The following is an 18,175-nucleotide window of genomic DNA, read 5'->3' as shown; positions in this document are numbered from 1 at the left end:
TCCTTCTTCCCACCCTTTTGTCCATCCTTCCTTCCCTCTTTCCCTTGCCTGCCTGCCTGCCTTCCCTCCCTCCCTTCCTCCCTCCCTCCCTCCCTCCCGTTTGTCTTCCCCTCCTTCCCTCCATTCCCTTCCTTCTCTTCCTCCCTATCTTCCTTCCTTTTCTTTTTGGTTCCTCCTTTCCTCGTGGGGGATGTTTGGCTGGAGAAGAGAAGGTAGAGCGGGAACTTGAGAACCATGTTTCAAAATTTTAAAGGATGTCCTACTGAGGAGGAGGGAGGGGGGAAACTGACTTTCTGCTGCTCTAGAGACCAGGGTACAAGGGAGCAGTGGTTTCCAATGACAGGGAAAGAGATTTGACCAAAAGAGATTTGAGAGTAAGAGCTGTTGGGAGAGTGGTGTAGGCTTCCTGGGAGTGTGGTGGAGACTCCTTCTCTGGAGGCTTTTTCGCAGAGGCTATCTTTATGGAGTGCTTTGATTGTGCCTTCTTGCATGGCAGGGGGTTGGACTGGATGGCCCTTGGAGGTCTCTTCTAGCTCGAGGATTCTAGGATTATATATTCGGAGTAGGCAATATGGGGACTAATCGAGACTTTTTCTCTGCCATCCACCATCTCATCCTAACAAAGGCTAATTATTATGGGAGTCAAACATTTTCCATCTTTCCTTCCCTATCTGCCTCCAAAAGAGAAATGGAAGGGGAGGAAAGAGCAGGGAGGGGACTTGGGGAGAACCTCCTCCCTCCTGGCCTCCCTCCTGGCCTGCTCACCCCACTCTGACCCACCATTTGGCCCCCAAGTTAGAAAGTTTTCCCATGCCTGCTTTAGAGTGAGGGAACATGGACATAAACTAGTGACCTGTTCTTTCTAACTATTGTTAAGGGAGAGATCTAGTGTAGGCAGAAATGACTGGACTATACGCTTCTTGCATACAAAAAATCTAATCTAGTTATCCAAAATTTTATTGATTTTTGCAATAGAATGTATTGTCAATAACTTATTATACTGAAGAAGTTGGAAAGCAGACATCCTTGCCAATCTACTGCGAATTATTCCAAGATGGATTTGTAGATCTAAAGCTGTCCTCTTGCAACTTCTAAACTAGTTAATCTTGAATAACAGATAAAGCTGTGTTGTAGGAAACATGAGAATACTGGAATGAGATAATCCAAGTATTTTTTCCCTAGACATTTAATGCAGAACCAGAAAGCAGTGTGTGTGTGTGTGTGTGTGTGTGTGTGTGTGTATGTGTGTGTGTGTGTGAGAGAGAGAGAGAGAGAGAGAGAGCTTCATCACATGAGGCAAGAAAAGGGCCCTAGGACACTTCTGCCCCAGCTCACCCATCTGGCCCCATGCCACCCATCAAGACGATATAGGGTGACCTCCATTGAGGTTCTGTGGTTGAATTGAGGCAGAAACATGGAAGGATGCTGCTGCCGCCAACACAGAAACCTCACCGTGTTCTGTAAGGAACGATGGGGGTTCCGCTGGCATCAGTCATACAGCGACACTTCCCCACTGCTGCTCTGCTGCCGCCCTGATTCGCCATGGAGGCTGGCGAATCACTATACTGGACCTCATCCGTGTGATGAGAGAGCAATGGGAATCATATATTCACTGCACATGATCAGTAGTAGCAAAACTTTATGTGAATTAAGTGTGAACAGCTGCATTAAAATAGCAGTGGTCAGCTAGACAGAGTTGCAGGGAGAGGATTTGTGCTGAATCTGGCCTTACTGAACACAGTTATAGAAAGTACATAACTAGACACTGAGTCACGGTGTATCCATCTGTTGTACATTATATCTTTTTTAGTGTTTTTTTAAATTTAGAATTATTGTAGAACATTGGAATGTGAGACACAAATGGTCTGCACTGAAAGCAATACTCTTACGTTGAAAGAAATATGGAGATATAATAAGGAGTCATTGTAACAGTAAAACCTGAAATGTGCACCCTTAATCTGCAATTTGTATGATACTGATGCAAAATAACAGATCTTTGCAGGCTACTGTCATCTCCCCCCCCCCCCAACATACACACACACCTGTCTCTAATAGCTTGCTGCTTTTCTATAGAGAAGATATTTGCAAGAATGGCCTGATCTTTGTTTTTCTAATATCCAGTTGCTAAGCTTTTAAAATACCCCTCAATGATACTATACTAATATAAGATTGTGGAATAGGTTTCTTCAAAATATGTTGCCTTTTGAGCCTTGAGTATAGGTTTTGTGGTTTTGGTATTATTGCATCAGATTGTCAGCGAAAGGTATCCAGTCCAAAGTAGACCTTTAGCATGGGCGCTTAGGAGATGTTAGCTCTTTGTCCCAAACCAGATTCCCACACAGAATCAAGAACACAAGCCTGCAGTTTGCATTACCCAGAAATATACACTTGTTTAAGCTTACCCTCTGCTAGCATGCTGATTCAGATTAAGGTCCTGAAAGAAAAGAAAATTGTGTGTTTGGTTCCAAAGTATAAAGCTCTATTCATAAGTATACATGTAGTGTCAATATGATTTTTCCTTTCCCTGTAACTGTTGTAATTATAATTTTCAATATATACTACAGTTATACAATGAATGTTACTTTTATATTTAAAAAATATCACCCATCATGTCAAAATAGCATAGCACTGATCTTGCCTGCAAATGAAGTAGGAAAAGGAAAGAGAGAAAGCATACGAATATATATGTAGCGAGCCATTGGATTGTTCAGTGCCTACTTTGGATAAAGTGAATACATTATTATTATTATTATTATTATTATTATTGTTGTTGTTGTTGTTTATATCCTGCCGTTTCTCTCCAGAAGGAGACTCAAAATGTGGTGTGGTGCTCCAATTCTTTTCAATGTGCTGTAATTTCTGTTTTCAGAAGTATCTTATAACTTCCCCCAGTCACTTGGTCAGATTTGTTTTTCATATAGAATCATATAATCATAGAGTTGGAAGAGACGTCATGGACCATCCAGTCCAACCCCATGCCAAGAAGCAGGAAATTTGCATTCAAAGCACCCCCCAACAGATGGCCATTCAGCCTTTGTTTAAAAGCATCCAAAGAATGAGCCTCCACCACACTCCAGGGCAGAGAGTTCCACTGCTGAACAGCTCTGACAGTCAGGAAGATCTTCCTAATGTTCAGATGGAATCTCGTTCTTTAGACTAGGAAAGCGGCAACAAAAAAACCCCACAAACCTCCTTTTTTTTTTAACAGAACCACCAACGTGCTCCCCGCAGCACTTCACATGTTTCACAGGAGAGATTGACTGCATTCCTGTAGCTTGGCGCTGTGATGGGTACACTGAATGTGAAGATGCCAGTGATGAAAGAAACTGCCCTGTATGCTCAGAGTCCCAGTTCCAGTGCGACAGTGGGCAGTGCATTGACAGTGCCCTTCAGTGCAATGGAGAACCAAATTGCCAAGATAGCTCAGATGAAAAGAAATGTGAAGGTATCAATGTTTCCAATACAAAATAACTGCTTTTTAGTAAAAAAAAGAAAGTGGGGGGGGGGAGTCAAGGAGGGGGGAGGTAAAAAAATTTGAAATACTTCCTGACAACAAAAACCTTGTTGAATTATGTTTGTTCCAGTATACTGTGACTAGTTCCATATTTTGTTTGCACAATAATAACAACAAAAATAAAACCTTGAACCAAGAAAAGTCAATTTCTGTGGTAAATAAAACTAGCTTCTGCTGTTTCTAGAAACTGTACATTTTAGAGAGTTTACGTAGTTTCTCTTTTGTTTTGTTTTTATTTTGTATATTAATTTCATTTGTGGTGCTTTGCACTTCATATATTGGTAACTGAGAGTAGAAAGGTACAGGATGTTTAAAAAATTATGAAGCTAATTTGAAAGCAGTATATTCCATGATGGCAACAATTACACAAAAAGTAATCAAGTCACCACATTTTTCTAACTATTTTGAGCCAGAAAAAAATCTAAAAATATAATCTTACAAATGGAGATTAGGCCTTACATGACAAGGTTGCCGTCTTGTGAATTTCTGACACTAGGGGCTGTTTGTGCACAGGGACTGTCATCTAGCAGTAATCATTTAAAAATATATTATTTTTATTCATTTTCAGTATATTGTTCTATTTACAAAAAAAATTGGAATGGAAAAATGATAGGTAACTTGTTTGTGGGTAAAGGTAAATCATCTTGTGTTTTCAATAATGTTGGAAGATTCTTTCCATCAATTGTTCAACTTGAATCCTTTATCAGTTCAATGTACTTAATTCAATTTAAGAAGCCAATTGTTATTATTTTTAGATTTTTCAAGTAGAAAGTTAATGGTTTATTTGGTGCAATGGGTTAAACCCTTGTCTGAACTGCTGACCGAAAGGTCGTTGGTTTGAATCCAGGGAGTGCGGTAAGCGCCTGTCGGCCAGCTCTAGCTTCCCATGCAGAGACATGAGGAGATTCCCACAGGAAGATAAAACATCCAACATCTGGGCATCCCCTGGGCAATGTCCGTACAGGCGGCCAGTTCTCTCACACCAGAAGCAACTTGCAGTTTCTCAAGTCGCTCCTGACATGAAAAAAAATCTTTTTTTTTAATTATTTGCATCGTGATTCTGTTCCGTCTGGACAGCTTTTCTAATTCAGAAAGTTCCATGAGTTTTGTTTTCTGTTCTTCCACTATTGGTGTTGTCTATTGTCTCCAGTATTTTGCAAATAATATCTTGGCTGCTGATACCATGTATTGAAAAAATATCTTGTATTACATTTCCAACAAATATTCTTTTGCTTAAATTGGATTTGGGTTAGTTGTTTTGACATCATATACGAATGATACATTATCTTATAAAAATTCTCATGGAGGCCATAGTTGCGGGTGAAATTTATCCCTCTTTCCCATATGTAGTCCCATGTACTAATGTCAATATTATGCCCAATGTTCTACGCTCATTTCATCATATGGTCTTTTTAGTAGTAATCATTTGAAACTCTGTGCCCCAACCACTCTCAAGTGGTAAAAGGATTTTATTCATGGGCGGTTTGTGGTTACATAGATATAGTGATTTCAAATCAGATCCATCTTTTTGAAACATTGAATTACACAGGAAATAGAGTGCTGTTTTGTTTATTTCTAGAATTGAAATATTGGTTATCTTTTTTTTTTCTAGTGCTTTGCTTAACAGATCAGTTCCGATGTTCCAGTGGTCAGTGCATTGGGAAGAACAAGAAATGTGACCAGAATTTGGATTGTAGTGACAACTCTGATGAACAAGGATGTTGTAAGTGTGACCATTTACATTTAGATATTCCAGTGCAAAAATGATAAATTATCTTGATTTATGAGAGAAGATGAAAACAAGCATTTTACCCTTATTTACTTGAGTCTGATGCACCATCAAGTCTAATACACAGTTCAGTTTTGCACGTCCTTACTCTTGATGCACGTCCTTACTCTTGCTCTCTACCATCACTTCAGCTCAGTGGGTTGACTCAAGAGTAAACTGGCCATCTGTTTTGGGGAAGGGACATTCCTTGCCCAATGTCAGGAAATTGAAAAAGCAATTGGTTTCTCTTTGTTGTTGTTTATTCATTCAGTTGCTTCCAACTCATCATGACCTCATGGACCAGCCCATGCCAGAGCTCCCTGTCGGCTGTAGCCACCCTCAGTTTCTTCAAAGTCAAGCCAGTCACCTCAAGGTGGTTTCTCTAGGCCACCTCAAAACATAATGAAGACTGGAGCCCAACCAAGGAACACACACACAAAGACTCTTTCTGTGTGTATTTCTCTTTCTCTCTTACACACAGTGACAAAATGAGCCACCCAATCTCTCAACCAATCTCCCAAATCCAGGAACTAAACTGCTCTAGGAACAATCTGCTCAGGAGAGAGAGAAAGATCCCCAATCCAGGCCCTTACTCCACCCCCTCCCTTGGAATTTATTTATTGTATCAGGAGCGAACCAAACAGTTGCATTTTGTTATTTTTTTTAAAAAAAACACACACACAAAATTTGAAAACTTGGCATTTTATTAAATGTCCTTTGACCAGTAGCCAACCATTTGGAGTGCCTCTGGTGTTGCTATTAGAAGGTCCTCTGTTGTGCATGTGGCAAGGCTCAGACTGCATTGTAATAGGTGGTCTGTGGTTTGCTCTTCTCCACACTCTCACTTCGTGGACTCCACCTTGTAGCCCCATTTCTTAAGGTTGGCTCTGCATCTCGTGGTGCCAGAGCGCAGTCTGTTCAGTGCCTTCCAAGTCGCCCAGTTATCTGTGTGCCCAGGAGGTCTCTCATTTGGTATCAGCCATTGATTGACGTTCTGGGTTTGAGCCTGCCACTTTTGGACTCTCACTTGTTGAGGCGTTCCAGCAAGTGTCTCTGTAGATCTTAGAAATCTATTTCTTTTCCTTGGAACTGAACGTCCCCTGATCTTGAGAAACTCATTTCCAAGGAAAAGTGTGAAAGATCTTACATTCAGCCTAACAACCTGACCCTCTGAAAAGGAAATCAACGGACACCGCAAAAAAAAGAAAGAAAGAAAGAAAGAAAGAAAGAAAGAAAGATGAACAAGACAAAGAGAACAGAGCAGTCCAGGACTTTTAAAGGGAAAGGGGTTGTGAGGAGGGCAAGAGAGAGGTTGGAAGAAGGGGAAGACCCCTCCCAGCTCTGTTAAAAAACATAAAAAATCTTCATTTAAGAAAAAAAATAAATTAAAAAGATCATCAAAGAAGAAACTTGGGGCAAGGGGAGAAATAAGAAAGATAAGGAGAGGGAGGGAGGAGGAACCCACCCAATATTCCCAACATCAACCTTGTTCTTTCTAACTGGACACCAATGAAGCCGAAGAGTCTTAAAATCAGTGAGAGCATTATCCCGCCACCTTTTAAAAATGACTCTTCACAATGTTATTTCTACTTGAACTTAGTATAAAGAGGGAAACACCAACCAGAATGCAATGAGGTGGTGCGTGATATGATTTCTCAGGCTATTTTACTATGTGTTAATGTGTAATTACGTCTTACAATTACAACTGGCCTTTAGAAAAAGCTGCATTTTCCCTTTTCAAGCATTAATGTTAACCCTCTTTCATCTTTTCTACTCTCGTATTGGCCATAGTCTCTGTGCTGGTCATGGACTGTAATAACGTCTTGATTGATTGACACTAGCCATATTTTCCCCATTCAAGCATTAATGTTAACCTTCTTTCCTTTTTTTTCTAGTCCAACACAGGCCATATATATTTTGTCACATCCTTTATTGCCCATTAATAGTGTGTGTAGCAGCGTAAGAGGCAGAAGCTATCAGAGTAAAGAGTGCTTGTTGCTATTTTTTAAAAAAAACAACATACTTGATAACACTTGGGTTTTTTTCTGCCTTACTTTCAGACACAACTGAAGAACCGGCTCCACAAGCCAGCAGTACAATAGGCTCTGTTGTTGGTGTAATTCTCACTCTTTTTATTGTCACTGCGATGTACTTTGTCTGTCAGCGAGTATTGTGCCCAAGGATGAAAGGAGAAGGCGAAACAATGACTAATGACTATGTGGTGCATGGGCCAGCTTCTGTACCTCTAGGCTACGTGCCTCATCCAAGCTCTCTCTCGGGATCTCTTCCTGGTTGGTCATCATACTTAGATGCATTTCTGAATGCTGTTGCACTGAAATTCTTGTCTCTTAGTAAGGTTTTGGGATGTGTGGCAGAAAAGCAAATGTTGATAATGGCTTCCCAGTTTGATGAGTGTTAATTCACAGAAGTTGAAACTAGATTACTTTAATATTTTTATTGTCAGTGTGTTTTAACAGGATTTTAGCATTTTATGATGCCTTTACTTATTATTTTGTTTGTTAAGTTAAATTAGGCTGTGTTATATTGTTGAATGTGTTTATTTTGATGTAATTGTATTGTTTTCTTTCCGGCAGTTGAATGTTTGCCTTATATCTTAGAAACCCCCCGACTCCCTTCAGGGAGAAAGGGCGGAATACAAATAAAGATTATTATTATTATTATTAAAAAATAAGGAAAATTATAATTTGGAATTAAATTATTTATTTGTTTATTTATATGCCGCCCTTCTCACCCCGAAGGGGACTCAGAGCAGCTTACAAGATATGTATACATACAATATATTATATTATTAGCATAGTACAATATCAGTATTATATATTACTATATTGTACTATACCATTATATTGTAATATTATTAGTAATATTATGTGTAATATAAAATATATAATTATAATATTATTATTAGTATTATATTGTATTACATTGTAATATTATTATATATAATATAATATATTGTATTATTCTGTGCTTTCGATTGACGACTCCTATGACAAATGGCCTGTATCATGACTTGAATTGTCATTCAATCTGATGTCCTGTAGTTTATTAACTGATCCTGTTAATTTGCTGTGTTTCCATGATTTTTCTTATGCCGTTATACATTGTCATCTACCTTACTAAACCACTTTATCCTTTAACTAGTTCACGTAGTGGTTCCTCCCCCTCCAAAATTAGTCTGCTGTTACTGTTGTTGCTAGCTATTTTTGTTATGTTATTTTATGCTGTTTTTACGCTGTTTTAATTGTTATTGCTTTATTTTAATTGTATTCTGCCTGGATTTGGGCCCCATGTAAGCCGCCCTGAGTCCCTTCGGGGAGATGGAGGCGGGGTAGAAAAATAAAGTTGTTTTTGTTGTTATTTTTCTTCTTCTACATTATAATATTATAAATATTATATTATATTATATTATATTATATTATATTATTAGCATAGCAAAGGAGACAAGATAGAACTGTCCCCTGGCCCCCTCTCTCTTCACTCTGGCCCAGAGCAGCAGTTGGTATTGGGGGGGAGGGGTCCCCAACTGATGACTTTATGATTTCTTGTCATAAATCTCAGAGTTCTCAGATACACAGTAAGGTAGACTATACATCACATTTATCAAAGTTCTGTAGATGACTGATGGGAGAGGGCTGAAAGATGATCAAGATACACACAGAGACATTAACATGAAGTCTGTATGAGGATAGGTGGAGTACCATATGCAGAAAGTTAAGGCTTACCTAATCAATTTTCAAAATAGAGCATGGCTTCCCCACATCGAAATCTAATCATAGAATTAATTTCTTCATGTGAGATGGTGCTGAGAAAACACAGTTATGAATCTTTCTTTTTTTCTCGTTTCCTTTCTAGGAATGCCCCGTGGCAAATCTGTGATCAGTTCACTCAGTATTATGGGTGGAAGCAGTGGACCTCCCTATGACAGAGCTCATGTTACTGGAGCATCATCCAGTAGCTCTTCAAGCACTAAGGGGACTTACTTCCCTCCAGTAAGTCATCATATTCTCCAATGTTCATTGCACAGATGAACTACTGTATGAAAACTGAATTGTGAAATCTTAACTTAAGTGGTTTTTGTAGCAAAATGTTCAAGGAGTATTGTATTTATACACTGAATAATAAGTACACTAATTATGATATTTAAATTGTGGTAATGTGTTTAGAAACAGATGGCCAAAGAGAGAATTTGAATTTTCAAGTGAACAGAGTGCCTTTGTTAAGGCAACCCATGAATGTAATGGGGAAGGAACAGAGTCTATTGATTTGTGCATCAATCTAACTATTTTTCCAAAGTGATGCACAAATTTGCATTATTTTATCCTCAAACTTTGTTTTTTCCATACTTCCAATTGAAACTGTACATTTTACAACCATATTGATACATTGTGGTGAGAACCACAACAAAGGTAGATAATAAATTGTCTTTAGGCTGTGCGTATAGAGTGCATATGAGTCCTAAATTAACTTGTAAGTTCAGAGTTTGAGCCCATATACGCATTTCTGTGTATGAACCCACACTACCCCTTCGATCATCTGGAGAGGCCCTGTTCACGCTCCCACCTCCATCGCAGGCGCAATTGGTGGGGACGAGGGAGAGGGCCTTCTCAGTGGTGGCCCCTCGACTCTGGAACTCACTCCCCAAGGACATCAGGCATGCCCCAACCTTGGCAGTCTTTAGTAGGAGCCTGAAAATGTGGTTGTTCCAGTGTGCCTTCCCAGAATAAGGAAACTATAAATGCAGTTTACTATGGATCTAGGAATGTCTGCACGCCCCATCCCTCTCTGAAAACTCCATCCTAGTTCATATTTCATCTGTTCATGCTCAGCATTATCTTTAAATTTTAATTATTACATTTGGCCCAGCCATAGGTTTTAAATGTCATTGTGTTACTGTTAATGTTTATTGCTTATTTTTGTTGTGAGTTTTATTTTATTGTTTTGTATTATTTGTTGTTATTGCTTTTATTATTGATGTATTGTGGGCTCGGCCTCATGTAAGCCGCACCGAGTCCCTTGGGAGATGGTAGCGGGGTATAATTAAAGTATTATTATTATTATTATTATTATTATTATTATTATTTACGTATATGCAAATGCAGGCATTCAAAATCCAAATAGATTAAAAATTCAAGACATTCCAGGCCCCAAGCATTTTGGACAAGGGATGCTCAACCTGTATTTTGGGAGTAATCATTTGTAGTAATCACAACACATTGCTATGCTCGATAAAAATTGCCTTATTGTTATGAATATTTATTTGACACTTTTTTGACTTCTGTTCAAACTAATTCTTCCCATCATTCCTTGTGGTTTCTTTCAAAGATATTGAATCCTCCTCCATCACCAGCTACTGAGCGTTCACATTATACTATGGAATTTGGTTATTCTTCAAACAGCCCATCAACTCATCGATCTTACAGGTAATACTACTAGTACACGTGGAGCTGTTGCACACCCTTCCAAATAAGTCCCTCAAACTTGCACACCCTTCCAAGCCCACTAAACAATTACTTACCTCTCTGTTCATATATAGGAAGAACTTCATAAAACTCATTCTGTCTTGGCACTTGCTCATCAGGAAAGATTGTATGCAAGCTTCCTTCTATGCCTATTGCTATCTCATTAGAGAATCAAAGCCAGATTTAATTCTCAATTCTATAAACTTGTGACATTCCTTTAGGGTGCTCAGTGCATTTTTTAGATATATCTCTGTGCTTAGCAAACTTCCTAAGCCGAATACACTTTTTCTAGTCCTATCTCACCCAGGGTTTTAACATTTTATTGCATTCATTTTGCCCACCCTTTATATTTGATTTGTATTATGTTACTTTGCACTGTTTATTTTGTTATTTTATGTATTTTGTTGTGATGTATTTTTTCTGTTGTTTTGTGTCAAACTTTGCTGTATTATTTTTGGGCTTGGCCTCATGTTAGCCGCTCCGAGTCCCTTTTGGGGAGATGGTGGCGGGGTATAAATAAAGCTGCTGCTGCTGCTGCTGCTGCTTCTTCTTCTTCTTCTTCTTATTATTATTATTATTATTATTATTATTAAAATGTTTGACAAAGCAAGTGAATGAACAGGCTGCTTAAATGTGCTTGTTTAGGACATGTAACTCATGCAAGATTGATTTACTTTAGGGATAGGGAAAATGACAGAAATCCATTCTGGGTTGTTGTAGGTTTTTTCGGGCTATATGGCCATATTCTCTCCTGACGTTTTGCCTGCATCTATGGCAAGCATCCTCAGAGGTAGTGAGTTCTGTTGGAACTAGGAAAATGGGTTTATATATCTGTGGAATGACCAAGGTGGGACAAAGGACTCTTGTCTATTGGAGCTAGGTGTGAATGTTTCAACTGACCACCTTGATTAGCATTTGATGGCCTGGCAGTGCCTGGGGCAATCTTTTGTTGAGAGGTGATTAGATGTCCTTGTTTGTTTCCTCTCTGTTGTTTTGCTGTTGTAATTTTAGAGTTTTTTAAATACTGGTAGCTAGATTTTGTTCATTTTCATGGTTTCCTCCTTTTTGTTGAAATTGACCACATGCTTGTGGATTTCAATGGCAGAAATCCATTCTGTTTTCGTTTCGAATTTTGCTTTCTCTTCCCCTCCTCCCCTCCGGGGTTGTGTTTTTGTGATGTTATTGTGGATCCCGAATTATGAAGCTGAATGTCCCCCTTTCGAATCTTCCCAAAAACAGAACAGGGGGCACCCAAAATTCAAAATGAAAACAGAATGGATTTCTGCCATTTCTCACACCCCTACTAAAATTCCAATTAAAGGAACCTCTCGTCGGTTTTTGTGCATTCAGAATAGGATTGCAATCTGTCTTTATATTTTATTCCAATCACCAAACACTCTCCAAAGAAAAATAAGTACAAAACATGGTTGATGTTTGACACTGGCAGGTTGACACATCACGTGAAGAAAATCTGAGGTTCATTTATGATGCCAATGCCTTTAATTTCCTCTCGCCCTTTTTTGGCCCAGTTACAGGCCATACAGCTACCGGCATTTTGCTCCTCCCACTACGCCCTGCAGCACAGACGTTTGTGACAGTGACTATGCTCCCAGCCGGAGAGTGATGACAACAACTGTGGGCAAGGGTTACACAAGTGATTTGAACTATGATTCTGAGCCTGTGCCTCCTCCGCCAACGCCGCGCAGCCAGTATTTATCAGCAGAGGAGAACTACGAGAGTTGCCCGCCATCTCCATACACGGAACGGAGCTACTCACATCACCTGTACCCACCACCCCCTTCTCCCTGTACAGATTCCTCATGAGAAATTCCCTCCCTCCTTTGACTGCCTCCAATTCACCAGTGTAAATAATGATTTCCCTTAGCAAGAGGGGGGAGGACATGAGGTAGGGCATAGTGTGTACAGTTAAAATGTATTACATGGGGTGGGAAAGTGGGCATGTATAGAAGGCAGTGATAAAAGTTATTTATATATTTTCCTAAAAACAGAGTTTGCTGCTTTGTGCCATAAGAAATTTTTAAAAATTTGTATACAAAGGGGTTTTTTTATTTTTTCAAATGGAACACAAGAAGATGCCTTAAATCAGTCAAGTGACTGACCACATAAGGAAACGTTGCTGTTCAATGAGCCAAATACCAAAAAAGGGAGAGAGAGAGTGGGCTTTTTAATAAGGAAAGGGGTAAAAGGAACCCGTCATTTAGCAGCATATATAACTAGGTGCAAAGAGCTGAATTACCTTGCATTTTTAATTCTGGTCGGCCAGAAGTTCAAATCAAACTTGAAGAAAATTGCAGGGCAGAAAACTAACAATACACAAAGGGCTTTGCTTTCTACAAGAATCCAACAATCACAGCAGTGACAATACTTATGCAAAGTTCTGACCATAACAGCGCCTTGCTGCATATGGAAGACTGACAGCGTTTTGGTTTTGACATAAACTTTTTATATGGATTTCAGACCATTTTATCAGATACATGTGAGAAAGTAGACTAAAACCCATAATGACGGATCTGCCTTGTTTTTTTACTCATGTTCTATATTGAAATGGTCATATGACTGATCAAATAAATAAATATTATTATTATAGACTAAAACCCAAAAGAAATTTATGTCAAGTACAACTTGTTAGTCTTTCACATGCTACAGGGACTCTTGGTTGTTTTTGCTCTCACATACCAATAAACTCCCCCACTTTCAACGTTTTGAAAATGACACCCTTTGTTTATTTGAAATCAGTCATTTTATTGGTTTGTTTCCCATTGTGGAAGCATTAGCCTTTTTCTTGGCTGTGCCTTTGTGTTTTTTTTTTAATGCAGCCCTTCACTGAACATTTCCCTGTGTTGAGATAAGAAATAGGCCTAAACTGTGTGTGTACACACTGCCTCAGTTGCCTCCCTGTTCTGTTTTATAGGGTAAGGGAGATCCTGCATTCAGATACATGATGTCTTGGTTACTCTCTGTTTGCAGCATGAGACAAAAAGAGTGCACACACATGGGGTTTGGTCCCTGTCTTACCGCGGCTACAACCCTGGGGGCCGAAACTATGAATCGAGACACCTTTCTATATACACATGAATATGTGTAATACAAAATTATGTTTTTACTCCCCTTCCATTACAATGGGATTATGTTGTCCTACCAGCTCATTGCTGTTTCCAGGATAATGACAAGGGTAATTGTACCTGAGTAAGATTCCTGCCTGCTCTTTGAAATATTTCAATGCTCCCCAAAGTTTTCATATTTTTATATCACATAATAATAAATAATAATAATAATGATAATTTAATGTTGAAGTAATAGTTTAATGTAAATTAAATCCTATATTCTTGCAGTACTTTCAGTGTATAGTAAATGTCACAGTATAAATTTATATATTTAAAACTACTCTTTTTTTCTTTAAAAGGAAGCTTTTACAATTATTTTCCTTCACAATAGACTCTGAAGCCCTCGATTGTTGGTAATACTTCTTATTCCTGTTGGTGCAGCTATGATGTTTAATCAGACGATCCTTGCAGAGTGACCTCAAGGTGCTGTTTGTTCTTTTCTGTCGAAACCTCCGTTCTGAAGCCCAAATCACTGTGAATGTCTGTTACTCGTTATTCTTTGCCAAAGTATTTTGTTAGCATTCTGTATTTTGTTTCATTTTGTCTTTGTTCCTTCACTGATGTGGGGGCAGCCTTTAATTTTATAATAGCTTTACATAGTACCAGAAAGGCAGTACACGAACCTGCTCTCAATTTTCATTTCCTGGAGTTTGCAGCGTTTTCTGTTGCTGCTATTGCTGCATACTGTTTAGGTAATGAGTATAAGTGTGAAATTTAGGAATTCAAAGTTTCATTCTTGAAAAGGTTCTTGCGGGGAGTCTTCTTCCTAAAGTGCTGGAGCGCAAATCCGTGGATGATTGGAAGGTAGGGGTTATCCCAGAGTATTTTGCTTAAGTTGCATGAGGAGGTATCCACTACCTGGGTTGTTGTAGGTTTTTCCAGGCTATATGACCATGTCCTAGAGGCATTTTCTCCTGACGTTTCGCCTGCATCTAGATGAGGGCGAAACGCCCGGAGAAAATGCCTTTAGAACATGGCCAAATAGCCCGGAAAAACCTACAACAACCCAGTGATTCCGGCCATGAAAGCCTTCGACAATACATTATCCAGTACCTTCTTGTGAAACGGTTTTGCCCAGTTGCACAGCAGTAGATAAATAGTGCTAAGCATGTCTCTGCAGCACTGGCCCAAGTGCCCACAGATGGACCAAAAGAGGTCCCAACTGGGCCACCTTTCCGCTCCTAGGACCTATAGATGAATGCACTGGCAGAGTGCTGTGCTTCACCCACTTGCAAATAAGATCTTGGCCAGGATCATTTCTGCGATTTTTCACAGATATAAGAAATGACATTTTCTAAGAGCTGCATTGTTCTAATAGATATGCTGTGATTGCTCCAACAAACCTGCACAGGCAAAGCGTGAAAACTTGAAGCCTATGCTTTTAGTGGTTTGCCTCAATACTGGTTCTCTGATGGTGTGAATTCCCCTTTAATACAGGGTGAGGCAGCGTAACTTCCTTTTTTCAAAACTTAACAAAACCCATTATATGAATCAGAATTTTTTTTCAAAAATTTATAAAGTAGGCACATACCTAAAGTTTTGTTTTACATAGTTCTGAAGATCAAATTAGGTAGGTGACGTCCCCCATTCTCCATACATTGAGTAAACCGATTTCTGGCGTTTGTCATGACTCTTGCCAGCATAGCAGGCGTTATGTTGGCAATTTCTTCCTAGATGTTGGTCTTCAAATCTTGTAGGGTCCTTGAACGGTTCACATAAACACGGGATTTCAAAAAACCACATAGAAAAAAATCACAAGGGGCCAAATATGGAGAGCGGGCTGGCCACTCCAAATCCGCTCGAAAAGTAGGCCTCAACGGCAAAAGCACACTCCTCACTGTTCCAACACGTGATGGCGACTGAACTGTGTCAGGACAAAACTTTATACTCCCGCCTCTCGAACGAGACCACTAGCGCTCCGCTACGTCTTCCACTGACTGAATGGCGCACATTTAAAAAAAAGGGAGTTATGCTGCCTCACCCTGTACTTTGTCTGCTATAGGATATATTAATGCAACTGAAAGTCACGGTAACCACATTAATATACGAAGCACTTTTTACTTTTCTTTTTGTCAGTCTCAGTTTAAGATGTTTGAGACTTGCAGTCATTGCCAGCTTCTGAGTATTTTGTTTCCTGGGCATTTTTGCAAACTTGAGAACTATTTAATTTCAGCTTCCAAAAGCTGAGTTTACTCTATGAACAATCATTTGGATCTAATGAAAATAAACTGTGTGTCCGAAAGTGCCCTTTACACAAACTTGTCTTTGTTTCCTAGTTTTAAGCACATCGAATTGGAAATTCATTTGGTTTATTGAACTTGACTTCCAAAGGCATGTGCATCAAGATTGCAACCCTGCATTTAGAATTATGAGCCCCCGGTGGCGCAGTGGGTTCAACCCCTGTGCCGGCAGGACTGAAGACCGACAGGTCGCAGGTTTGAATCCGGGGAGAGGCGGATGAGCTCCCTCTATCAGCTCCAGCTCCTCATGTGGGGACATGAGAGAAGCCTCCCACAAGAATGATAAAAATCATCTGGGCGTCCCCTGGGCAACGTCCTTGCAGATGGCCAATTCTCTCATACCAGAAGCGACTTGCAGTTTCTCAAGTCGCTCCTGACACAATTAAAAATAATAATTTAGAATTATTTTCAGCTTCACTTTACACAAATTCTGCAAAAATGTTGGATAACAGACGTTCCATTTCAAATTCTTGAAGCTCTATAGTTGTTTGGCTCTTCTGTACAGGAAGGGCATGCATGGATGAGGTCGTCTGAAAAATTTATATCATGTTACAAACAAAAGAAATTTCCCTGCAGTGATCACTATGTCGAAGCTGGAGTGATATGAAAAAAACTCAATGTTTGCATCATTAAGTGTACACCATTCTGACAAGGAGTTAGTATGTATTCTTGTGGATTCAGAGTATTGCTTTGTCTCAGTCTAACTGCTTGTACTGTATTAGCAACAATCTTCTTGCAAAGTGTGTATCTGTGCCTATTTCTGTTATAAGGTGGTTGAGCTTATGCTGTAGTATTTTCTTCCTGTGGCAGAAACCGGATTCCCTGTCTCCTGTGCAGTTAGAATGGTTAAGAATCTTATGTGATCTTCCAGATGTTGTAGAACTGGAAATGATGGGAGTTGCAGTTCCTGTACCTAGAAAGCGTGTGTGATATATACTCAATTTAAAAGACTTAGTTGGAGGCATACAAAACTAAAGAGTGATTTAGTTATGTATGATAGGCAGTTGTCAGATTTCAGTGAAATATAAAAAGCAACCCCAGAAAGCAAGCTGCTATCTTTGCCTTCTCCCAAATGCTGCTTTGACTCAACAGTAATAACCTTGGAACAAGAAATCAATTGCCTATTAGTTCCATAACTGCATGTTGAAACAAATGAATCCTAGAATTCAATTGTTGTTGGAGACAAATAGCTTCCTTTTAAATGAAAATAAAATGTTTACTCACAGGCACTAGGCTATGTAAGTTTGGCATTTCCTCTATTTTTCTTCAGTGCCATTTCTGCCTTTTCCTGTAGTTAATCCCTTGTATATCACTAGTACTCCATGCAAACCTTTTGTTTAGAAGGAAATGTACTCAAGTCGTAAAGGGAGTGAAACTACAACAGCCTCCTTTTTGGACCAAAAAGGAAAAAAAAAAAGACACATACTGAATAAAACTAAAGAAAAGCTTTTCCTTTCTTTTGGGAGGACAGTTATTTTGGGGCTTTTCTGAATTTTGGGGGGGGGGGGGGGGAGAAGATAACAGAAATGTGTCTCCTCACAGAGGCTTGGACAAGTGGTAGGAATCTTCCAGTTGATCATTGAGTTAAATCTGTCGCTGACTTTAGCTGACCAGGGGAAAATGAATCATTTCATTTATAAAGAGGATACTATCTGTCATAAGCTGAACATACCTTGTGTGCAAGTGAAGGATGTGGTCCTGCTTTTGAACTTCTAAATGTGTTAAAGGTTTTTTGTTTTTTTATTAATCTGTTGCCGTCTTTTAAAAAACCAGCTAGCATGTTTATAGATTTCGACACAGTGGTGCTTTGCAAGGATGTATTATAATGACCAACATTTGGTCAGCCCTCTTCATTCATTCACTAACACTTTTTTATATTGTAAAATAAAAACACTTTATTTGAAAACTGTATATATCCCATGTACAAAAATCCCCACTCCTTTTCCAATTATTATACATGGAGTTGTAACAAATAAAATGTTGATTTTTTTATAAGCTTCAGTCGGTAATCTATTTTCTTTATGGTAATAAATGTTTGGTGCAACCTT

At 39.1% G+C, this 18,175-nt stretch overlaps 1 protein-coding gene across 1 annotated transcript in view; it reads left to right on the top strand.

The window, feature by feature from the left end:
- LRP6 (LDL receptor related protein 6) overlaps positions 1 to 17,509 on the top strand; it is an 84,613-nt gene extending 67,104 nt beyond the window's left edge. The window contains exons 18-23 of the mRNA XM_060778094.2: positions 3,209 to 3,445; positions 5,127 to 5,237; positions 7,343 to 7,573; positions 9,156 to 9,292; positions 10,626 to 10,723; positions 12,292 to 17,509. Of these exons, the coding sequence (XP_060634077.2) occupies positions 3,209 to 3,445; positions 5,127 to 5,237; positions 7,343 to 7,573; positions 9,156 to 9,292; positions 10,626 to 10,723; positions 12,292 to 12,586 (1,109 nt within the window). The 3' untranslated portion in view covers positions 12,587 to 17,509. The remainder of the gene's footprint in view (positions 1 to 3,208; positions 3,446 to 5,126; positions 5,238 to 7,342; positions 7,574 to 9,155; positions 9,293 to 10,625; positions 10,724 to 12,291) is intronic.
- The last annotated feature ends 666 nt before the right edge of the window (positions 17,510 to 18,175 follow it).

The sequence above is a fragment of the Anolis sagrei genome, chromosome 5 (assembly GCF_037176765.1).
Source record: "Anolis sagrei isolate rAnoSag1 chromosome 5, rAnoSag1.mat, whole genome shotgun sequence".
NCBI classification, from domain to species: Eukaryota; Metazoa; Chordata; class Lepidosauria; order Squamata; family Dactyloidae; genus Anolis; species Anolis sagrei.
The sequence above is the reverse complement of the archived record's forward strand: the minus strand, read 5'-3'. Positions and strand labels throughout refer to the sequence as shown.